The sequence below is a fragment of the Phacochoerus africanus genome, chromosome 3 (assembly GCF_016906955.1).
Source record: "Phacochoerus africanus isolate WHEZ1 chromosome 3, ROS_Pafr_v1, whole genome shotgun sequence".
NCBI lineage: Eukaryota > Metazoa > Chordata > Mammalia > Artiodactyla > Suidae > Phacochoerus > Phacochoerus africanus.
In genome coordinates this window covers 205,396,560-205,415,076 of record NC_062546.1, presented here as the reverse complement: position 1 = coordinate 205,415,076, position 18,517 = coordinate 205,396,560, and the positions used below count along the sequence as shown (strand labels likewise).

General features: G+C 60.3%; 1 protein-coding gene across 2 annotated transcripts; it reads right to left on the bottom strand.

Annotated features, from left to right (window-relative positions):
* Positions 1 to 270: 270 nt before the first annotated feature.
* PPP1R7 (protein phosphatase 1 regulatory subunit 7) lies at positions 271 to 18,504 on the bottom strand. 2 transcript variants are annotated; one of them, XM_047773994.1, is made up of 10 exons: positions 18,366 to 18,504; positions 15,483 to 15,611; positions 11,998 to 12,053; positions 11,305 to 11,370; positions 10,656 to 10,786; positions 10,184 to 10,346; positions 9,081 to 9,197; positions 8,045 to 8,149; positions 4,961 to 5,047; positions 271 to 577 (listed from the first exon to the last, which is right to left on the bottom strand). In XM_047773994.1, the coding sequence occupies exons 1-10, from the start codon at positions 18,415 to 18,417 to the stop codon at positions 401 to 403; spliced, it is 1,083 nt and encodes a 360-aa protein (XP_047629950.1). In that variant the 5' UTR covers positions 18,418 to 18,504; the 3' UTR covers positions 271 to 400. The 2 variants fall into 2 exon arrangements, with proteins under 2 accessions (XP_047629950.1, XP_047629952.1); XM_047773996.1 differs by lacking the exon at positions 15,483 to 15,611 and having other exon boundaries at positions 18,366 to 18,451.
* Positions 18,505 to 18,517: the final 13 nt, after the last annotated feature.

The window sequence follows — 18,517 nt, the reverse complement described above, 5'->3', positions numbered from 1 at the left end:
TCCTTGCCCGCGGTTTGGTTACTTCATACAGAAAACGAACCTGGCACCACGGGCCTGAGACGCCAGTCTCAGCCGACGGGCAAACACCCTGGCGTCCGCCCCGACGCCCGCCGGGGCCTCGGCCTCCCCCGGAGACAGGGGAACACAGGGTCGTGCCCTCGCCACGCGGGGGGCGCCCCGGCCGTGGGCCGCTGGCTCGGAGCTCGGTGCGGCTGGAGGCGACAGAGCTGGCGTCCCGGGGCGCAAGCGGAGCGGTGTCACACACGGACCTTTCACTCGGTGCCTTTTTATTGCCACTGCGTTTGTGACTGTCGACAGTGACGACTCAGGAGCAACGGGCGGGTTAAAAAACCGCAGCCAGGAGGTTCTTCTGAGGGAGGGGCCGGGGCCGCGGCGAGGCTCAGAAGCGGACGAAGGTGGCGTCGATCTGCCGCACGGTGGGCAGCGCCAGCAGGATCTTGCGCCGGTACTGGGGGTCCTTCTGCAGGGGGTTCCGCTCCAGGTACACCGTCTCGAGGCTCTTGGCGCCCTTGAGCTCGTCCAGGTCACTCCAGCTCTCCAGGAGGTTGTCGTTCATCTGGGGGACACGTGTGCGTCAGGAGAGCCGTCGGAGCACGACAGCCCCGAGCCCCCCCACGTGGTGGGAGGCCCCCACTCAGAAGACGGGTGACTGGCAGCCAGCAGCCTTCCAGCCATCTCTGCTGGCACGCCCTGGCCTGGCCGCCTTTGGGCAGCATCCGAGCTACCCGTCCAGCCTGAGCCTGGCACGTCGACAGGGCAGATCCACGTTCTGCGCAGCAGGGCGAAGATGGAGCCACGGCGATCACAGCCCGCCCCACCCGTGTCCCCCACCAGCCCACCCTCATCACTGCTGCCAAGGCCCGACAGTGCTCCGGTTGCACCCTGGCCAGCACGCTGAGGCCACGCCGCCTGATGCCCAGGGGCCTGCCCACGAGTGGCCTCTGTGGCCTGCTCCCTGGGCCGCCCGCCCTGTCTACAGGGCGGAAATGCCAGGGCTGACCCCTCACGGCCGGCGCCTGTCCCAGATGCGTGGTGTCAGGACGGGCTCAGAGCAGGTTAGGTCCCCGTCCTGGCCCCGCCAAGGCCCATGGGTGGTGGGGGGACCGGCCTCAGCCAGGGGCCCTCTCACTTTTCAGAGCGCCGGCACGGCGAGGGCACCGAGGACCTCTGGGTTGGAGCGCCCGTCGCGGTGTCTGCTCCCGCTCGGTCCACACCTGTCCGTCAAGCGGACGTCGCGGCCCTTCTGCTGGGGCTCTGAGAGACCGGCCCCCCGTTCTTCCAATTTCCAAAGAACGTGGTGGAAGGCCACGAGGACCCCACGTGCAGAGCTGCCTCCGTGCAGGCGAGGAGCCAGCACAGGCGTGGGTGGAACGGCTCTGTCCAGGCGCTGGACTGGGACCCACCCTGGCCCCCGCCTGAGGACGTTCTGGATCACAGGGAGGGTGGGGGCCCCATGGAGGTGAGGGGCTGCATGTAGACCGCAGGCGGTGGCAGCTGCGATTTCTGGAGACGAGCAAGCCAGGCAGGGTAAAGGCTCCAGGAGTCCGCCTGGGGTCCCCGGACTGCTGGCTGCAAGCAGCTGGGGAACGACGAGGGCCAGGGGGCCGAGGGCCCAGCACGGAACGAAGCCCCCAAGCAGAGCAGACAGGCCTGCAGGGCAGGCTTCCCAGCTGCATGCTGAGAAGGCTTTCCTGAGCCTCGAAAGCCTCAAGCAGTGACTCGACTGCCTGCCACATAAAAAGCCCGACGAAACACACTTTAAGTAGAACAGCAAAAGCCCGACACAATTTAGCATCCCAGTGCTCGGCATCGAACAAAAAATTACTAAATGTGTGAGGGAAGGATGGAAAGGAAGTGTGACCCCGGTGAGGAAAGGGACACCCCGTAAAACACACGCCCCGCGTTTTCTTAGAGTTGAGATGCACGGCATCTGAGATTCCAGCAGGTGGACAGCGAAGCAGGACATCCTGATTTTGCAGACAGAGAAACAGCAACCGGACCCGTGGAGGCACGAGAGACAAAAGCCCCGGCTGGGGGTCGGGGGTGGGGGTGGTAGGAGGCCGGAGCCTCCCTGCTGCCCAGTGACAACACACACAACGGGATTTGCAGAAGGAAACTGGGGAGGAAGGGCAGAAAAAATGTGTGAAGAAATAATTTCCAGAGAGGGTTTTCTGCATTTGATAAAAACTACCAATTCCCAGATCCAAACAGCTCAGTAAGCCTTAGAACCAGCATCGCACTCAAGTTGCAAAAAGCAACAGCGATTAAAAGAACACATTAAAAAGCAGTCCCAGGGAACAAAGGGAACAAAGCTCTGGTCATAAGCCACGCGAACCAGAGCGCAGTGGACAAGGTGCTGTCTCGGGGAAAAACCGCATCAAACAAAAACTGTGTACGCTCCTTCAAAGAGGCAGGCAAAATACATGTTTTTTGGGGACAAATCAAAGCTGAAAGAATTGGTTTGCAACAGGCTGCACAACAAAAAAATGTTAAAATGCTTCAGGTGGGAGTTCCCCTCGTGGCTCAGCAGAAAACGAACCCGACTCGCATCCACGCGGACTCGGGTTCGATCCCTGGCCTCACTCCGTGGGTTAAGGATCTGCTGTTGCCGTGCGTGAGCTGTGGTGCAGGTCGCAGATGCGGCTCAGATCCTGCGTTGCTGTGGCTGTGGTGTAGGCTGGCGGCTACAGCTCCGACTGGACTCCTAGCCTGGGAACCTCCATGGGCCGTGTGTGCGGCCCTAAAAAGACAAAAAAAAAAAAAAAAGGTGTGAACGGATGGAGAGAGACAGCCGAGACGGCGGTACCGCGAGACGGGGGAGCGGCTGTTGGTAACAGAAGGCGGACTCCAGGACGAGGCAGGGACAGTAACGCACCAGGAGGCTCCACAGGACGAAGGGACAGTCCACCCAGAGGCCATGACAGTCCTCAGCGCGCGTGGACCGAACATGAACCTTCCAAACACACTGAACAGGAACTGACGGCCTGAGGAGAGGGACGGACAAACCCGCGGCTCCAGTAACATCAGCAGCACAGACAGGAACTCAAACCCACAGGCTCCGGGTCAGGAAAGCTTCGCGGAGCCCGTTTCCCGTCTCTCCCTCGGGCTAGCTCACAGCCCAGGACGGATCCCACACGGCACGCGTGCCGGACAGAGTCTGAAGCTTCCTGCTTGGCAGCCTCCCCTCCTAGAATCCGATCCCTCTGCGGTGAAGCGGGGAACTGATCTCAGATCAGGGGAGCGCCTGGACCCGGGAAGCACTCTGCTAGCTCTGCCCGTGCCGGGTCCAAGAATCAGACTTCCTCTGTCAGCCTCAGGGTCAAGGCTGTCAGCCTCCAGAGACTGCCAGCCCGCCTGCCTCCCGGGGGCCAGGGTGCCGGACTGTCTGCCCTGCCCCACGTCCCACGCGCTGTCCCCTGGCAGGACACACAGAAGGAATCACGCCTTGCACTACTTCGGTATCAGCTGGCTTCCCAAACCTGCTCCCTAAATTTTCCACCCTCAGGGCCTCTGTCGCTGAACTCCTTTTTCTGGCTGGCTAGTTTTTCTCTGGGAGTCCCTGGCCTCCTCAGACCCAAACCCCTCCGCTCCGGCCCAGCCAGCTTACCCTAGGCCGCACGCACCTTCCTCCAGGGCTGGGCTGAACACCGCACCCACAGGCTCACGGTGGCCTGCTCATCTCCCCCAGACTTTCTTGTTTTTTGTCTTTTTAGGACTGCACTTGCGGCACATGGAAGTTCCCGGGCGAGGGCTGAATTGGAGCTGTAGCTGCCAGCCTGTGCTGTAGCTTACAGCAACGCCGGATCCTTAACCCACTGAGCGAGGCCAGGGCTTGAACCCGTGTGTCCTTACAGAGACAATGTCAGGTCCTCAGCTCACTAAGCCACACACGGGAACTCCAATCCCCCAGCCTTCCGAGTGCTGGTTCTGGCCTCGCTCTGGCATCACTCCTGACAACATCCAAGACCGAGTGCCATTTCTAAGGGGCAAGGGAGTTCCCTGGTGACTCGGTGGGTTAAGGATTCAGTGCTGTCACTGCTGTGACTTGGGTCGCTGCTGTGGTGCAGGTGTGATCCCTGGTCTGGGAACTTCTTCCACATGCTGAGTGTGCAGCCAAAAAGAATGGGTGGGGGCCCGGGACCTCTTCTCAGTGGCCTCCTGTGTTCTAAGGAAACCCGAAGATGGGGTAGGGAAGCCACGCGGACGCGAGCAGGCTGAGCAGGATGGCTGGGCAAGGAAGAGCCACGCCTGAGACACGGCACAACTCCCGGCGCAGCCTGAGCACGTCAGGGACAAGGCTCGCCGGGCTCACGGTCGTCACAGGGTGGAGGGCGCAGCAGCACCTGCAGGGGCCATGACCCCGGGGCCTGGGGACAGGCAACTAAGGTGCCGCAGAACACCCGTGTGCAGCCCTGACACAGACGCTCGGCTTGGGGGTCACTCCGCAAACCTGTCGGAGCGGCCTTGAGGCTGCCGACGGCCTGTTCCTCTCTGCGGGCTCTGCCACACTGCGCCTGGAACCACACCTACGCCTGAGGCAGACCCGAGGCAAACCCCCACAGGGCTGACTGCGGAGGCCCCGACAGCCCTTCCGTGGTGCAGGGGATGGACCTGCACTGCGGGCACGTGCCATCCCAGGGCCCAAGCGCACAGACTGGGGTTTCTCGCCCTTCCACATGCTCAGCAGCCACCCAGAATCTTCTTGCCAGTTGCAATTCAGTCTGCACCTGGGGTGCGACAGGCCAAGGATCCTGCATCTTTAATAAGCTCCCGGGTGCCGCCAGGCCATAGACGGCAGCGGGAGCAAAGTCCCGGGGCCCGTGGGCAATGCCACTCCACGCCCGGCCCCCAGGGCCGAAGTTCCTCCGTTCCCGCAAACACCTGACTCAGAAGGACCAGCGTAGCAGAAGTGCCACCTGCCCGCGAGATCCGCACTTACCCAGAATTCCTGCAGCTCGGTTAGATGGCTGACGTTTTCAATCTTTTTGATCCTGTTCGACGCAATGTCCAACATGGTGAGCTTGTTCTACACAAGGAAATAAAATTTCGCCTGGATCACCTCCGTTCAGCGATGACTGCATGGCCGTGCACAGGGCCTTGGGGACAGAGCTCAGAGTCGCGCGGTGGGGCGGGGGGAGTGCGGTGCGGGAGCTGCTTCTCAGAACGAGGCGACGTCGCCCCCTGGGCCGGACTGGTTTTGCTGACACCTGAATCCTCACAACCACCTCCCCGAGCCCTTGTCATCCCCGGCATTTGCGCCATCAGACTCCGAGCCCCAGGCTCACAGGTCCTCGCCCACAAGGGTCCCAGGAAAGTGCCCTGTCCTGGGGGGAGCAGATAAACACCTGCCCAAGGCAGAGGGAGGAGGCCTTGGGGATGGGCTCTGGAGGGGGCAGGACGGTATCCACGTGGCTTCTGTGCTTATCACAAGGAAGCACACAATTCCAAGTGGCCCTTACATAGTATTTCTTCCTCCATCTAGGGCTGGGAAATCTGGGGCTCGGCGAGGGGAGGGAACTGCCCAGGCCCCACACGGGCTCCCGGAAGGGCCCTCCTCCCAGCAAGAGGCCACTGGAGGAAGGGGCAGGGAGAGGAACGCCCGGAGCTGGCCTGGAGTTTACAGGAAGCGGCGAGGGGCGCTCGGCCCGCTGAGCAGTGTCGGGGGCTTGGCCCTTCCTCTCGGGGACACCACCGTGTCTTTAGCGCATCCTGACCTGCCATTCAAAGACCTCAGCAGATGCCTACTTTCCAACACACACCAGCCGAGCCTGGGGAGTAGTTTAAGTTCACAGGGTTTCAAGATTTAACAGAAAAGGCTGAATAGAACTGTAGAAGCTGAGGGCTTTTAAAGCTCGTGTTGCTTTCTGTCGAGTCAAGCCAACGGGCAAGTTTTTCTAAGACCAAACGGAGCTGCCACATGCCGCCCCCCCTGCCCCCCGCCGTGCCCACTTCTGACGTCGGGCTCCCGTTCTCCCATTTCACATTCCTGGGATTCTGATTCCAAATTCCCCAGGTTTTAAGAGAAAGTAAAAAAAGTCTCAATAAAATAAAAACGACCCCCCAGCAGGTGGCCAGCAGCTCTGCTGAACCCCCGAGGGCTGGCTGCGCGCCCCCGGAATCTGGGCTCAGCCATGGCGAGGCACCCTTTCACCCACGGCGCGGGGTGGCTGCTCAGATGGCGGGGTGACTACAGTGCACCAGGATGCTCCTACCTGAGGGGTTTGGGGGTTTTCTGAACAAACAGGGGCGTAGGAGAGGGACACGGTGGGTAGTGAAGCGAGGCAGGCCCACTGCCCCTGCTCCACCCGAGCCCAGGAACCGGCAGAGCTAAGGTGGCCTCAGCACAGGGCACAGGGGGCGTGCGGCTGCCAGAACCGGCCCCGAACCCCTGAGCACGTGGGTTCCACTGCATGCTCAGCACTATCTCGTGTTGTGCTGGAAGCTGGGCAGTGGTTTAAAAGCTCGTTCGAAAGCAGGAAAGTAAGCATTACTTAAAAAAAAAATAAAAGGAGGGGACAGGGTGGGCAGAGCAAGCAGGGCAGAGACCACGTCCACAGCAGCAACCGTCACTGCCAGACAGTGACCCCGAGCGTGAGGGACGCGCCAGAGCAGAGGCGGCCGGGCGGTGGGGGACGGGGCACTCATGGGGTCGGGACGGCGGACCTGCCACGGGGAGCAAAGACCCTTCTTTCCTGGTCTCACGGCACGCAGGTAAGTCCAGCTGAGGGACAAAGCTTGGAAGAGACCTGGCGAGAGTCTGGTCTCCGGCTGGATCAAGATCCCGGGGGAAAAACTCACATCTGATTCTGACGGCTACTGACAGAACTGCCTTCAAAGCCACGGCTGCTTTTCCTGCCTGTTTTGTGGCAGAGGCCCCAGGCGGGCTGGCGCTGAAGCCGGACTGCAGCGCAGCACGCCCGCGGGTTCAATTCCAAAGCCTTACCCCGTCCTGTCTGCCCGGGATCTGGCCGCTCACTGTCCCTGGCGGGCCCTCCGGGAGGCAGTAGCGCTGAAAGGGACGCTGGCCAGCTCCAGCCCCCCGGCCTCTGGACACAGTCCCGCCTCAGACGTGGCCTCAACCTCCCGTCCTGCTCCACCCGAGCGGGCACCCTGTTTACACATCCGATCTGCAAACCCTCCATTTGGCTGAGCGGGGGGAGGTGACCAGACTTACTAGATTTCCCAAAATGTTACGAGATGCTGGTAAAATGAAATCAGAATGTGGTTTTCCCTTTGAAACATTACTAACGGTGACCAGGGCCAGGGGCTGCGGCACCGGGGCCAAAGGGGCCTGGGCTAAGGGGAGAGGTTCTGATGGGGGTGACCAGTCTGACTGCATTTGCTGGCAACTAAACAAAACAGGAACAAAAAAAAGCAGTAAAACTTACTGAGTAGAAGTTTTCATTTGTCTCACATGCTGCCCTGGGGCAGCTGAGGGGGGCAGGCCCCTGGGAGCTCAGGGCCCGTGCCACCCTCTCTGCCCGGCACCCGCGGGCTGGTGGAACGGGAGCTCTGGGCCGAGGGGCGCTGCTGGCCCTCTGAGCTACAGGGGCACCTGGGACCAGCTAGAGGTTCCTTTGTGTGTGTGTGTGTTTTTGCCATTTCTAGGGCCGCTCCCGCGGCATATGGAGGTTCCCAGGCTAGGGGCTGAATCAGAGCTGTAGCTGCCGGCCTACACCACAGCCACAGCAACGCGGGATCCGAGCCGCGTCTGCACACGGCAACGCCAGATCCTTAACCCATGGAGCGAGGCCAGGGATCAAACCTGCAACCTCATGGTTCCTAGTCGGACTCGTTAACCACTGCGCCACGACGGGAACTCCTAGAGGTTCCTTTTTAAAATCTCCCCAAACGCCTCCAGGGCTGTGGGCGAACCTGCCCCCAAGCAGCCCAGCTCGGCACAGGCCGCCCGGGCCGCAAGCCAAGCCGAGGATGGAAGGTCTCCAGGAGCCGCCCGGGGGGGCGCAGCCCGGCCCCGCCGCCGCCCCGCCGCCCGCCCCGCCACCCGGCCGGCGCAGCTTACGTTGCTGTCCAGGCCCTCGATGACCTCGATGCCGTTGTGGCTGAGGTAGAGCTCCCGCAGGTTCACCAGGCTCTGCAGGCCCTCGATCTTGGTCAGCCGGTTGCTCTGCAAGAGGGAGAGCCGACAGGCGTCAGGCAGCGTGGACGTGGGCAACAAAGTGGCTTTTCGGCAAAAGGGCTGCTTTTCCCGGAGACGCCCGACAGGGCGTGCGTTCCGCTGAAGCGGCCGGACAGCACTTGCGTGCGGGGAGAGAGATGGAGGTTTCGAGTCTGTTGTGCTGGGTTAAACGCCATGCAGAAGGAGTACAGCCTTTTATGCAAAGAGTGCACTTTTTTTGTCGACTTGGGGAAGGTCTTCCTCCTTTAATTTAGTCATTCAAAAACGTCAAAATCGCAGACTTTCTGAAAATAAATTCCCGTTAGAGCCCAAATTAACACACAGTGGCCTCTCCTGAAAGAAGCCTGCAGGGGAGTTCTCTTGCGGCTCAGTAGGTTAAGGATCCGACCTTGTCACTGCAGTGGTTTGGGTCACTGCTGTGGCGTGGGTTCGATCCCTGGCCTGGGAACTGTGGCCTGCCGTGGGTGTAGCCAAGGCGGGGAGAGTCTTCAGAAGCCCAGGCACGTGTGGTGCGTGGGGCCCACGTGGCGGGGCCCTGTCCCCAGAACACCCATCGTACCCGCCTCAAGGTCTGGTGCTACCTGTTTGCACCTCCAGATGCTTGCCCACCCCGAACGCGGGCTGCACAACCTCTGCACGGACACGGGAGGCTCACTTCCACTGTGGAGCCCAACACTTTCGAAGGCTCTGGAACTGCAGCTCAACCTTCTGAGGGCGCCCTTGGCTAAAAACTGCCTAGGGCCTTTATTAGGAAAAGGCGACGCTTCGAGAAGGGAACTTTAGTTCAGCGGGTGTCATGTGCGCCTACAGCTGTGAACTGCTTGCCGATGGCGCGGGCGCTGCTCTCTGAGACGGAGCCGGGGAAGGGTGTGGGCCTGGCGGTGCGGCGGGCCCAGCGGGGGGGAAGGGGGGGCCCTACCTGCATGCTGAGCACCGTCAGGTTGGTGAGTGCGTCGAGGTTCTGAAGTTTTGTGATCTTGTTTTTCCCCAAAAACAGACTCTCCAGGTTAGTTAACGTGTCGACATTTTCAATTGCCTGTGAAAGTCAGGACGGGGCGCAGTGAGGCACCAGGGAGGGAGGGCCCTGGGCGAGGGGACAGCGCTCCCTGGACCGCAGCCCTGGGTGTCGGCGAGGCACGCCCCACCCCGACCACGGAAGGTGCCCAGGGTCACCTGGCGTGAAGGGACAGTGTGAGGGAGAGAGGACCGGGGCGGGGGGCCGCACTCCCCCTTGGGCTCCCTCACAGAGCTCGGGTTCCAGGGGACAGTCTGCGGGCCGCCCACGCCCCCCCGGTTCTATAACTCTGAGCTGACACGTGTTTCGTTCCTCTACGCGGGGCTCCCTAAAACGGGCTCCCTTCTGCCGGCAGAGGCAGAGGTCCCCTCCCGGTGGAGCTGGCAGATGCAGGGCTGACAGTCCTGTGAGCCCCCAGGACGCCTCCCCAGGCCCATCCCAGCGGCTCCGAGTCAGCGGGCAGACCATCTGCTTCTATGGACCCCGGACCGTCTGCCCAGGTCTGGCAGCCCCACTCTGTCCAGTGTCCCCCTCAGAGGGCAGGCAGAGCCCGATCTAGACGCTGGGGCATCAGCTAGGGCTGCCCCGGGGCCTGACCCAGGGCGCACAGGGGTCCGAGTAGGACGGCCACCGTGCGCGAGCAGCCGGCTCCATCCTGCGGCCCCGGTGTGAGGCAGGGTCACGGCCGCCACCCTGGCTGTGCTTGGCACTCGGCTCTCAGAGGCTCAGCAGAAAACCAGGCGCGGCGCGCACAGAAGCAGAGCACGAGCCTCGGGCGGAGTGCGGCTGGGCGCTTTGCTGCGAGCTCTGTCCCGAGGCGGGTGGAGGGCGAGTGAAGTCCGCGTGCAGAGGAAAGGCTGGACCCTGCACCGGCCGCTTTCTTATCAACGCTGACCTCCGGGCGGCGCTTTTTCTCGTGTAAAACCCAGCCAAGCGCACCCTGCACCCACCCCGCCGAGGCAGGGCCGCCCTCGCGAAGGGACCGGCCGCCAGGGCGCCGCACCTACCCGGATGCGGTTGGATCCCAGCTCCAGCATCTGCAGTTGACGTAGGCTGCTTAGGTTCTCAATTTTATTTATCTTGTTGTTCACCAGGAAGAGTTTCTTCAGCCGCGTCAACTTGTCGACCCCTTCGATGCTTCTCAGCAGATTGAAGGAAATATCAAGAATCCTGGGAACAGGCGAAAGGTTTCGCAGTGGGCACAGGCCCCGGACTCAGGTGGTAACCAACAGACTCTCGTGGGGGCCCAGGAAGGCGGGGAGATCCGGGGGGCTCCAGGGACCCCGATGCCTGCCGCCTGGGCTCACAGGACAGTGCTGAGGGAAAAACCATGTCATCCCAGCCGGAAGCCTCGACTCAAGCTGAGGCAGTGGAGAGCCGACGCATCCAGGGAGCGGAGGGCCGGGCAGGCCCCCGAGGCTGAGAGGGGGCACAGGGTATGCGGACCACCCCCCGCAGGGCCCTGGGCCCCTGACTCACTCCAGCTCCGTCAGCGCCTCCAGGTTCTCGATCTTCCGGATCTGGTTGTCGTAAAGGTCCAGCTCGCGAAGGCTCTGCAGCGCCTCCAGGTTCTCAATGCATTTAATTAAATTCTGACGAAGACAGAGAGTCTGGGGGGACAGAAAGGGACAGGTGACATAAGCAACAGGGAGGCCCGGAGACCAGGCCAGACCAGGCCGTTTGGCGGGAAAGGTGCTGCTCTCGGAGAGGATGGGCAGACGCCGCCCGCGCTCGGAGGCAGCCCCACTCGGTGGGGAGGTGCTGCGGTTTCCCAGCAGAGGAGCCTCCGGGCGCCGAGTTTTGAAACACAGATTGAGCGCAAGTGCGTTAAGGACCAGCGCCTGGTGTGTGTGCTCAGCGGCAGGCAGGCCCCGACCTGAGGCACAGCAGGCGGCGGCAGCAGGTCTGAGTCCCCGCCTCCCAGACTGTTCCAGAAACCCTGCCACGCTCAGGACACGGGGTGCCCGCTGGCAGTGCCTGGGGCAGCCTGGCACCTTCACGAGGACGGTCGCTTGCGCAGAACCAGTTCTGTCCTGGTTTCCGCGGGGCCTTCGGGGGCCGTACTTTGGGGCGTCACTCTTTGGGGCGTCACAGGATTGCCTCCCGGGGAAGGAGGGGCTCCTCTCACCTTCACTTTCCGCAGCACCTCAAAGCCTTCGATCTTCCCGATGCGGTAGTGATTCAAATCCACATCCTGGAACAAAGAAAACCCCAGCTTAGCGTAGCGGCCAGCAGGATGTGCTTCCTGGAGCAGGGGCCACAGAGGGGCTGGGGGAGGACACGAGAGTCAGCGCACATGGGGTCTGCGGTGGCCGGTGACAGGGACACGGGAGGGGCTGCAAGATGCTCTTGGGCTTCGCTACGCGCCACAGCGGCCTCGGGGGAACCGGCCCTCCACGCCAGGGGAGGTGAGCTGCCTCCCTGCCCGGGCTCTGAGGAGACGCTGCCCATCATGTCACCACTGGTGGCGGCTGCAGGCTGGGGAGGCAGGCTGGCTCCCCCCGCCCCGCCCCCGGACAGTCCATGCCCTGTGCTCTTCCGACGCTGGGGATGCAGGACCCCGCCAGGAACAGTGTCGTCATCGGACACCCATGAGTCACGGGTGCTTCAACTGCTCCCCGGCCCTCGAGGGTTAAATGGAAAGGTGAGGCCAACCACTGGCGGTCACACCAGTAAGAACCCAGGGAAGCTGACGCCACCAGGGGAGGCTCCGAGGGCTTCTAGGGACCTCACTTACTAATCTGGCACCTTTGCGAAAGATACCCTGACGGTCAGAGGGCTGTCACCACGCCCGGAGGCTGGGCTGATCGGGTAGCATTACCTCCGCGTCTCGGTCCAGGTTAATGGTTTCCATATCCACAGGCGGCTCTTGTCCTTCTGAAAAAATGAAAAGAAAAGAGGCCCATTCAGAGCCCTGGTCTCCAGGAGGCGGTGGGCCCGCGGCGGAGAGCTGAGTCGGGCTGCCCGGAGCACGGAGCCAACTGGAAGGCAGAGGAGGAGCCAGCAGGCTGCAGGCGGAGGGCGTGGATGTGGACGACCTGGCAGAGCTGGCGCCCTGTCCAACACCAGTCACCTTCCAAGGTTCTGTTTCCTGAATTCAGCCACTGGCCAAGGTCTCCAAACTTCCATCTGGGCCGCAGAACTTCCCCAGAAAGGAAATGCAGGCTGAAGCTGTCGGCAGAGAGGGGGCGGGGGCGGCAACGGAGCCTCAGGTGAGCCAGCCAGTGGCCAGGAAGGAAGCCACCCGAGGCCCCCCGGTGTCACCCAGAGCCATGTGACGGGCGGCAGCCTGCCTCCCAGTCTCTCCCTTCCAGTCTGTGGCAATAACTCGGGTCATTTGGACACGGATCATGCGGGGCGTATCCCATGTTCTGGGATGTGCCGTTACCACTCTGAAAAGAGGCCTGGCGTCGACAGACACCCTCTGCAAAGAGCCAAACGAAATGAAGCACAGCTCGGCAGACACGATCACAGAGCCCCGCTGATTCATTTAAGCACCTCTCTTGCCTGGGAGGCCGAGGCCCCGGCCCTGGAGAGCGGGCGTCCTGACAGTGGGACTGGGAGAGCGGCCGCTCCCTTGCCCCCACTGGAGCCAACGGGTTAAGGGCTCCCCACCCGCTGGCATCGGGGTCTGCTTGAGGCCACGAATCCTGCCTGGAGGACCTTTCCCCAGGGCTCCTTCCGCTCTGCGGAGTTTCTGTTGAGGACCCCGGCCCGCCCGCCTCGTGGAGCTGCTCCTCCTCCTCCGCCGCGGGGGTGTGGCCGCTGTCCCTCCCGTGTTCCTCGGGCCTGTGGTGACGATGCCATGCTGCCTGGCTCCTCTGGCCGCCTCTTCCCCACAGCAAAACGGTGCTTGCTTCTGCTGGGGCGGGCTCCCAGCACCCCAGGCCCTGGGGCCCGGAGGATGGGGGCTCAAGCGCTGGGCTGTACCCCTCGGCCGGACCAGCCTGACAAAGGCGTCCCTGGCTGAAGGCGCGGCGCAGCCTTCCCACTGTGCCTTTTCCGTAACGACCAATGACAGCTACTCGGAAGATGTGTCCTTTGCTCTAGGTGGGCCACAGCGCTACAGACCATCAACCAACCCCAGAATTAAATAAAAGGAAACCGTGCCCAAATGACACCCCCGACCAAGACAGCACAGCCAGTGGCGCCAACTCAGGAAGTCCGAAGGAAAGAGGCACGACGACGACGAAGGCTGGGTGTGGCCACTCCAAACCAGGACAGGTGGTCACAAGGCTTAAAGGGTTCTGTCTGCAATACATCCGGCCAGGCAGGACGTTCAACAGGTCAGCTTAACCTCGAAAGCAAAGTTACCAGCCGTCCTCCCCACTATCACGTATCCATCTTTGAAAAAAAAAAAAACTTCGGGAGTTCCTGTCATGGCACAGCGGAAACGAATCCGACTAGGACCCGTGAGGTTGCGGGTTCGATCCCTGGCCTTGCTCAGTGGGGTAAAGATCCGGCGTTGCCGTGAGCTGTGGTGGAGGTCGAAGATGCAGCTCGGATCTGGCGTTGCTGTGGCTGTGGTGTAGGCCAGTGGCTACAGCTCCGATGAGACCCCTAGCCTGGGAACCTGCATATGCCGCAAGTGTGGCCCTAAAAAAAAAAAGGCAAATAAATAAATAAAATAACTCAGGGAAGGTGAAAGGTAAGAGTTGAAACATTTGAAATTGTTTTATTTGAACTTAAGACTGAAATTGTACAGGTAGGAGCAAGTCCTGTTGTTTACAAAATGCACATTCCCAGACTACCTCTAACCAGCTGCTAGGCTGGAGCAAAGACCGCCAGATCTGGACGAGCAGGGTTCAAGCCCAGAGGCTCTGCTTTGCAGCCGGGGGCACCTGGGGGAGCGGCAGTGAGCTTGTGCTTCCGGGCGGGGGCGGGGGCCACAGCAGGGCTCCATCCGCTCTTCTGGCCTCCACAGTGCCCGGTGTTCAAAACACGAGGGCAGGTGACACTCCCCCGGCTCAGCTTTTCTGTGACTAAGTCAGACAGCGGTGAGAGCTTTCTCCCATCATCCCGTGTACTCATTCCACCCACACCACCTCCAGAATAGCAGCTCTGAAGTTCCAAAGTAATGTGACTGGTACCTTTGTGATAATCTCCTTTTGCCTTAAAATTAGGTTGCCATAGTTACCAATCATCTTCCCTGGCACAGAGCAGTGTTATTTTAAAAATTAGTTTTGCATGATATTTTTTTTGGGCCTGTACCCACGGCATATGGAGGGTCCCAGGCGAGGGTTGAAGCGGAGCTGCAGGTGCCGTCTTAGGCCACAGCCACAGCAACGCCAGACCTGAGCCGTGTCTGCGACCTACACCACAGCTCACAGCAACCCGCATCCTTAAGCCACTGAGTGAGGCCAGGGATCGAACCTGTGTCCTCACGGATGCTAGTTGGGTTCATTCCCACTGAGCCATGAATGACAGGGACTCCCGCGTGATTTTTAATGCCTTAAACATCCGTACACCGTAGAAACTTAGAGAATGCAGAAGGTACAAGACCTTCTCAAACCTGCTCAGAGAGAGTCCGCAACGAGTTGATGTGTTTCCTCTGTGAGCAGATGAAACTATATACGATTGGCAGTGTTTTAAAAATAAAGAGAAGATTTTAACATGCACACTGTTTGTAAAAAACCTGCTTTTTATCTAATGATATGTCTTGGAAAACTTTGTTTCTATAGCTTCCTTCACTCTGCAATGTAAACTGATTTTCTCAGTAAGCAAACAAACAAAAAGGCTTAGATCATGGTTGAGTTGAGGGCAAAAAAAACCACCTTTACAGGCTGAGAACTTATTTTTCTCATCTCTGACTTCATTTTGTTGCTAACCACTAAAACGACGTAGAAGCTGGTCCTCAGGCCTCTAAGAATGGTGAAGCGGGCCTCAAAACTGACTTCTCTAAGGTCGCATTAGCTTATGCTACTACGGTAGGAAGAGAGAGCATAGTAGTTAGCCAAAATGTTTTATTTTCAATCTTGCTTTCCGAACGTACAGTTAATCAAGCAACGTTCCGGTTCTGGTCCAGGTGGTACACTAGTACCAATCTCATTAGCAGTTCTATTTGCCTTCAGTGGAATTAGAAAAAACCTCATCCTGCCTGCAAGTGCCAGGGGCACACGGCCGGCGCAGGGAGCCCCGTGAGGGCACGAGCTCCTAGACCCACGCCGCCTGCCCTGCCCACTGAGGCACTGAGGCCTCCAGCGTCGGCCACATCCACCCCCGGTGCCACTCCTGGGGACGGATCCTGGGCGACAGAGCGCACACCCTCCCCCGAGTGAGTTGCAGGTTCTTATCTGGGCCTGGTACCTTCCGGGTCCTCGTGCCCCCGCTCCTCTGCATCCTTCAGGCTGTGCTCGCTGAGGTCGGCCACTATCCCGCTGCTCTGCTTCTTCCCTTCTTCGTCGCCCGACTCTTCCGACTCCACCCGCCTGTCAACTGAACCCACACACAGCCATGAGAACTCACACCCGCTTCCAGGGGCTCCTGGAAGAACATGTAAGACTGATACCCAGTTACAAATCACAAAGACGTTGCTCAAAGACGTCTGTTGAGTTCAGTGTCCTCCACGGGTGTCCCGGGCACCCTCTGAGGTGTCCGGTGGAGGGGAGACCTGGGGGCCTGGGGGGGGGGGGGGCGGAGCAGGGAGGCCACAGGGTGTGGAGGTGAGTGACCACCTCTTCCTGCCCTCAAGGAACTCGTGGAGAATCGCCAGGCATTCTGAAAGCCCTGGCGCTTTGCGACTCAAGGCACTAATGGTAACACGTGAAGCACCTCCTGTTTCGCTCGCTTCTGGCCTAGATGCCACGTAGAGGGCACCACTGTGACCCTGCTGCCACATACCTTCGTCCACGCTCCACTATCCACTTGGCCAAGAAAACCAGCCCAGTTCACAGGCCCACGTGCTGAAAGAAATCAAGACTAACTCAAATCAGACTGTGGGCAGGGGGAGCTCCATGAAAAAGGAGAAGACAGCCAGAGGTGCAAATGCCCCAGGAAGGTCACTGACGCTGAGTGTCAGGGCACCGTGATACCAGCACAGAGTTTCGGAAGGCTGATAAATAAATATTTTGTGAATGAATAAATCAGGCAACGGCTAGATGAGGCGGACTCCTAAAAAGCCTTTGGCAAGACTGTCAGATAATTTTCCTTTTTCCTAACTTTCTTTGCAGCCTCTTCCGGATGCCTGTTCGGAAGACCTGGAGCACTAATAGATTCCCTGGACTCCTCGCCCACCCTGGACGTCCTCTCTCCTCTTCAACAAGAACTTAGCTACAGAGGGTGTGCTCCTTGAGGGGAAGGAAGCTCTGTTTCATCTTTGCCTCTCCTGCCGGGCCTAGCAAATCAGCACCCAGGAAAGGACTGCAGGCACGTCCTAACGAAAGCCAGCCCTCGAACCTCCCAGGCCATCCCTTCTCCCTGCCCTGACAACTGCCTTGGATCAGCTGCTCATGACCTGGGGCCTGGGCTCCCAACTGGTCTCTCGGTGGCTTGTCTCGCTCTGTTTAATCTATTCTCCATTGCTAGAGAATGCTCTGATTCTAAAACCCAAATCTGATCTTTGACTCCAACAATTTCTGGAGGGCCAGGGCTCTTCCTGCGTTTGCATCTTGCCCGGCAGACATGGCTTTGGCGTCTTTTTTCCTTCTCCAAGCTTCAGTCCCCTTGTCTGTAGAAGGAGGTGGTACAGCCCTTGCATTTCGGAGCTGCTATCAGGCACGAAACATGTGCAAGACACACGTGTAGACATTTAATAGGTTAGCTGTTAGCAGGCACAGGGCACTCTGCGGTCAAGGCTAAGGGGCAGCCAGTTCTCCTGGACGATGGTCTGGTGTGGCTGAGCCCGGGGCGGGCGGGGCTTAGCGAATGAAGGGCAGCCAAAGTGCACCTTGGGACTATCCTGAGGGGCAGGGCAAGGGACAGCAGATCAGCACACAAGGAGACTTGGGACGGGCTCAAGGTACGGGCCGTAGGAATGGGAGCAGTAGTGAACATTTGGAGACGTTAAGGAGGTGATTAATCGCATGGGTGGGAGCGGGAGAGAGAGAACTGCTAGGATTGCCATTTGCCATTTACCAAGACAAGGGAACAGGTGAAGAGGAAGCCCAGGTAGGTGGGAGATGGGAAGAGGGGGATGAGAAGCGGTGCTTCCTTGCCTCAAAAGATCTAAACGCCTCAAAGTCCATGACCTTTCACGTGTGCCCCCTTCCAGGGCCGTCTCTGGCCAGCGTCGCTGGCACCCTCCCCCACTCAATATGACAGTGCGCTCCTCCAAAGGGGTCACATTCTCTCACACCCTCTTGCCCTCATCCAAGCGGTCTCCCTCACCTGAAAGGATCTATGATCTGTCCCGCAGCCTCTCCCCAACCTGGCTGACTTGCAGTTAGCCTTCTAGGTTCAGCGAAGAGCGGGTCTTGGTTGTGCAGCCTTCACCCCCCAGCATGCCAAGCCTTCCTGTTTTCCCCTCGGCTCCCCACCCTTCCTTCCCTAGCTAGCACCTCACACACGAGACAGCGGCTGCTCTTCGGAAAGCTGCGGACGCACGTGTGTAAGCACCCAAAGACACCGCTGACTCTCCGGGTCGGGGTTAAGTGTGTGTAGGTAATCATACGCATACAATTTTTTTCAACAAAGCAAAAAAGTTGAAATGTAGGTTTTTTTTGAACTATGACAGCTTTGGAAACAGAAAGCTGTCGATTCTAAAACTCGACTCTTGGCTCCTTGTCACCCCTTCCCCACAACCCACGGGCTTTCGAGGACCCTCCTCCAGCCCCGCCACGCTGACTCGGGCAGGTCCCAGGGAGCCCCGTGCCCGGTTTCATCGTCAGCTGCCGGGGGACCTGGCTCGCGAGTCAGGCTCAAGAGATCCGGTGGGAGGCTCCCTTGGGCTGGCCGACGCCGGGGCTGCGGGACCACCGCGCCCTCAGTCCCCTCCCACGCGCCCGGCTCGCCCCGCCTCTCGCCCCTGGCTCTGGGTTGGGCACTTCCCCAGCCGCCCGCTACGCCTCTGCCCGGAGTCCCCAGGTCCGGGGCCGCCCCCGCCCTGCCGGCTGGCAGATGTCAGACGGCGCGCGCTGCGGGGCCCAAGCCGCGGCCGGAAGCGCGCCGCCCCGTTTCTCTCGGGCAAGTCTGGTACGGGCCGCCGTCCCCACCCGCTGGGCCCTTCGGTCGCCGCCCCGCGAGGCCACTCACCCTCCATCATCTCCTGTGACTGTTGCTGGCCCGTGCCGCGCTCCGCCGCCATGTTCGCTGCTCTCCCCCTTTCCGGAATCTGTCGCCTCAGGCCCCTCAGCCAATCAGGGCTCCCAGCTCAGAGCTTTCCCAGCCAATGGAGTCCCACGCGC

Excerpts from the sequence above, each read along its gene's own strand:
- PPP1R7 (XM_047773994.1), bottom strand. The coding sequence starts at position 18,417 with ATGGCGGCGGAGCGCGGCACGGGCCAGCAACAGTCACAGGAGATGATG. Across the intron at positions 11,371-11,997 it reads ACCTGGACCGAGACGCGGAG|GATGTGGATTTGAATCACTA; the intron begins GTAATGCTACCC and ends TCTTTGTTCCAG. Across the intron at positions 5,048-8,044 it reads TCGAGGGCCTGGACAGCAAC|AACAAGCTCACCATGTTGGA; the intron begins GTAAGCTGCGCC and ends TTCCTTGTGTAG.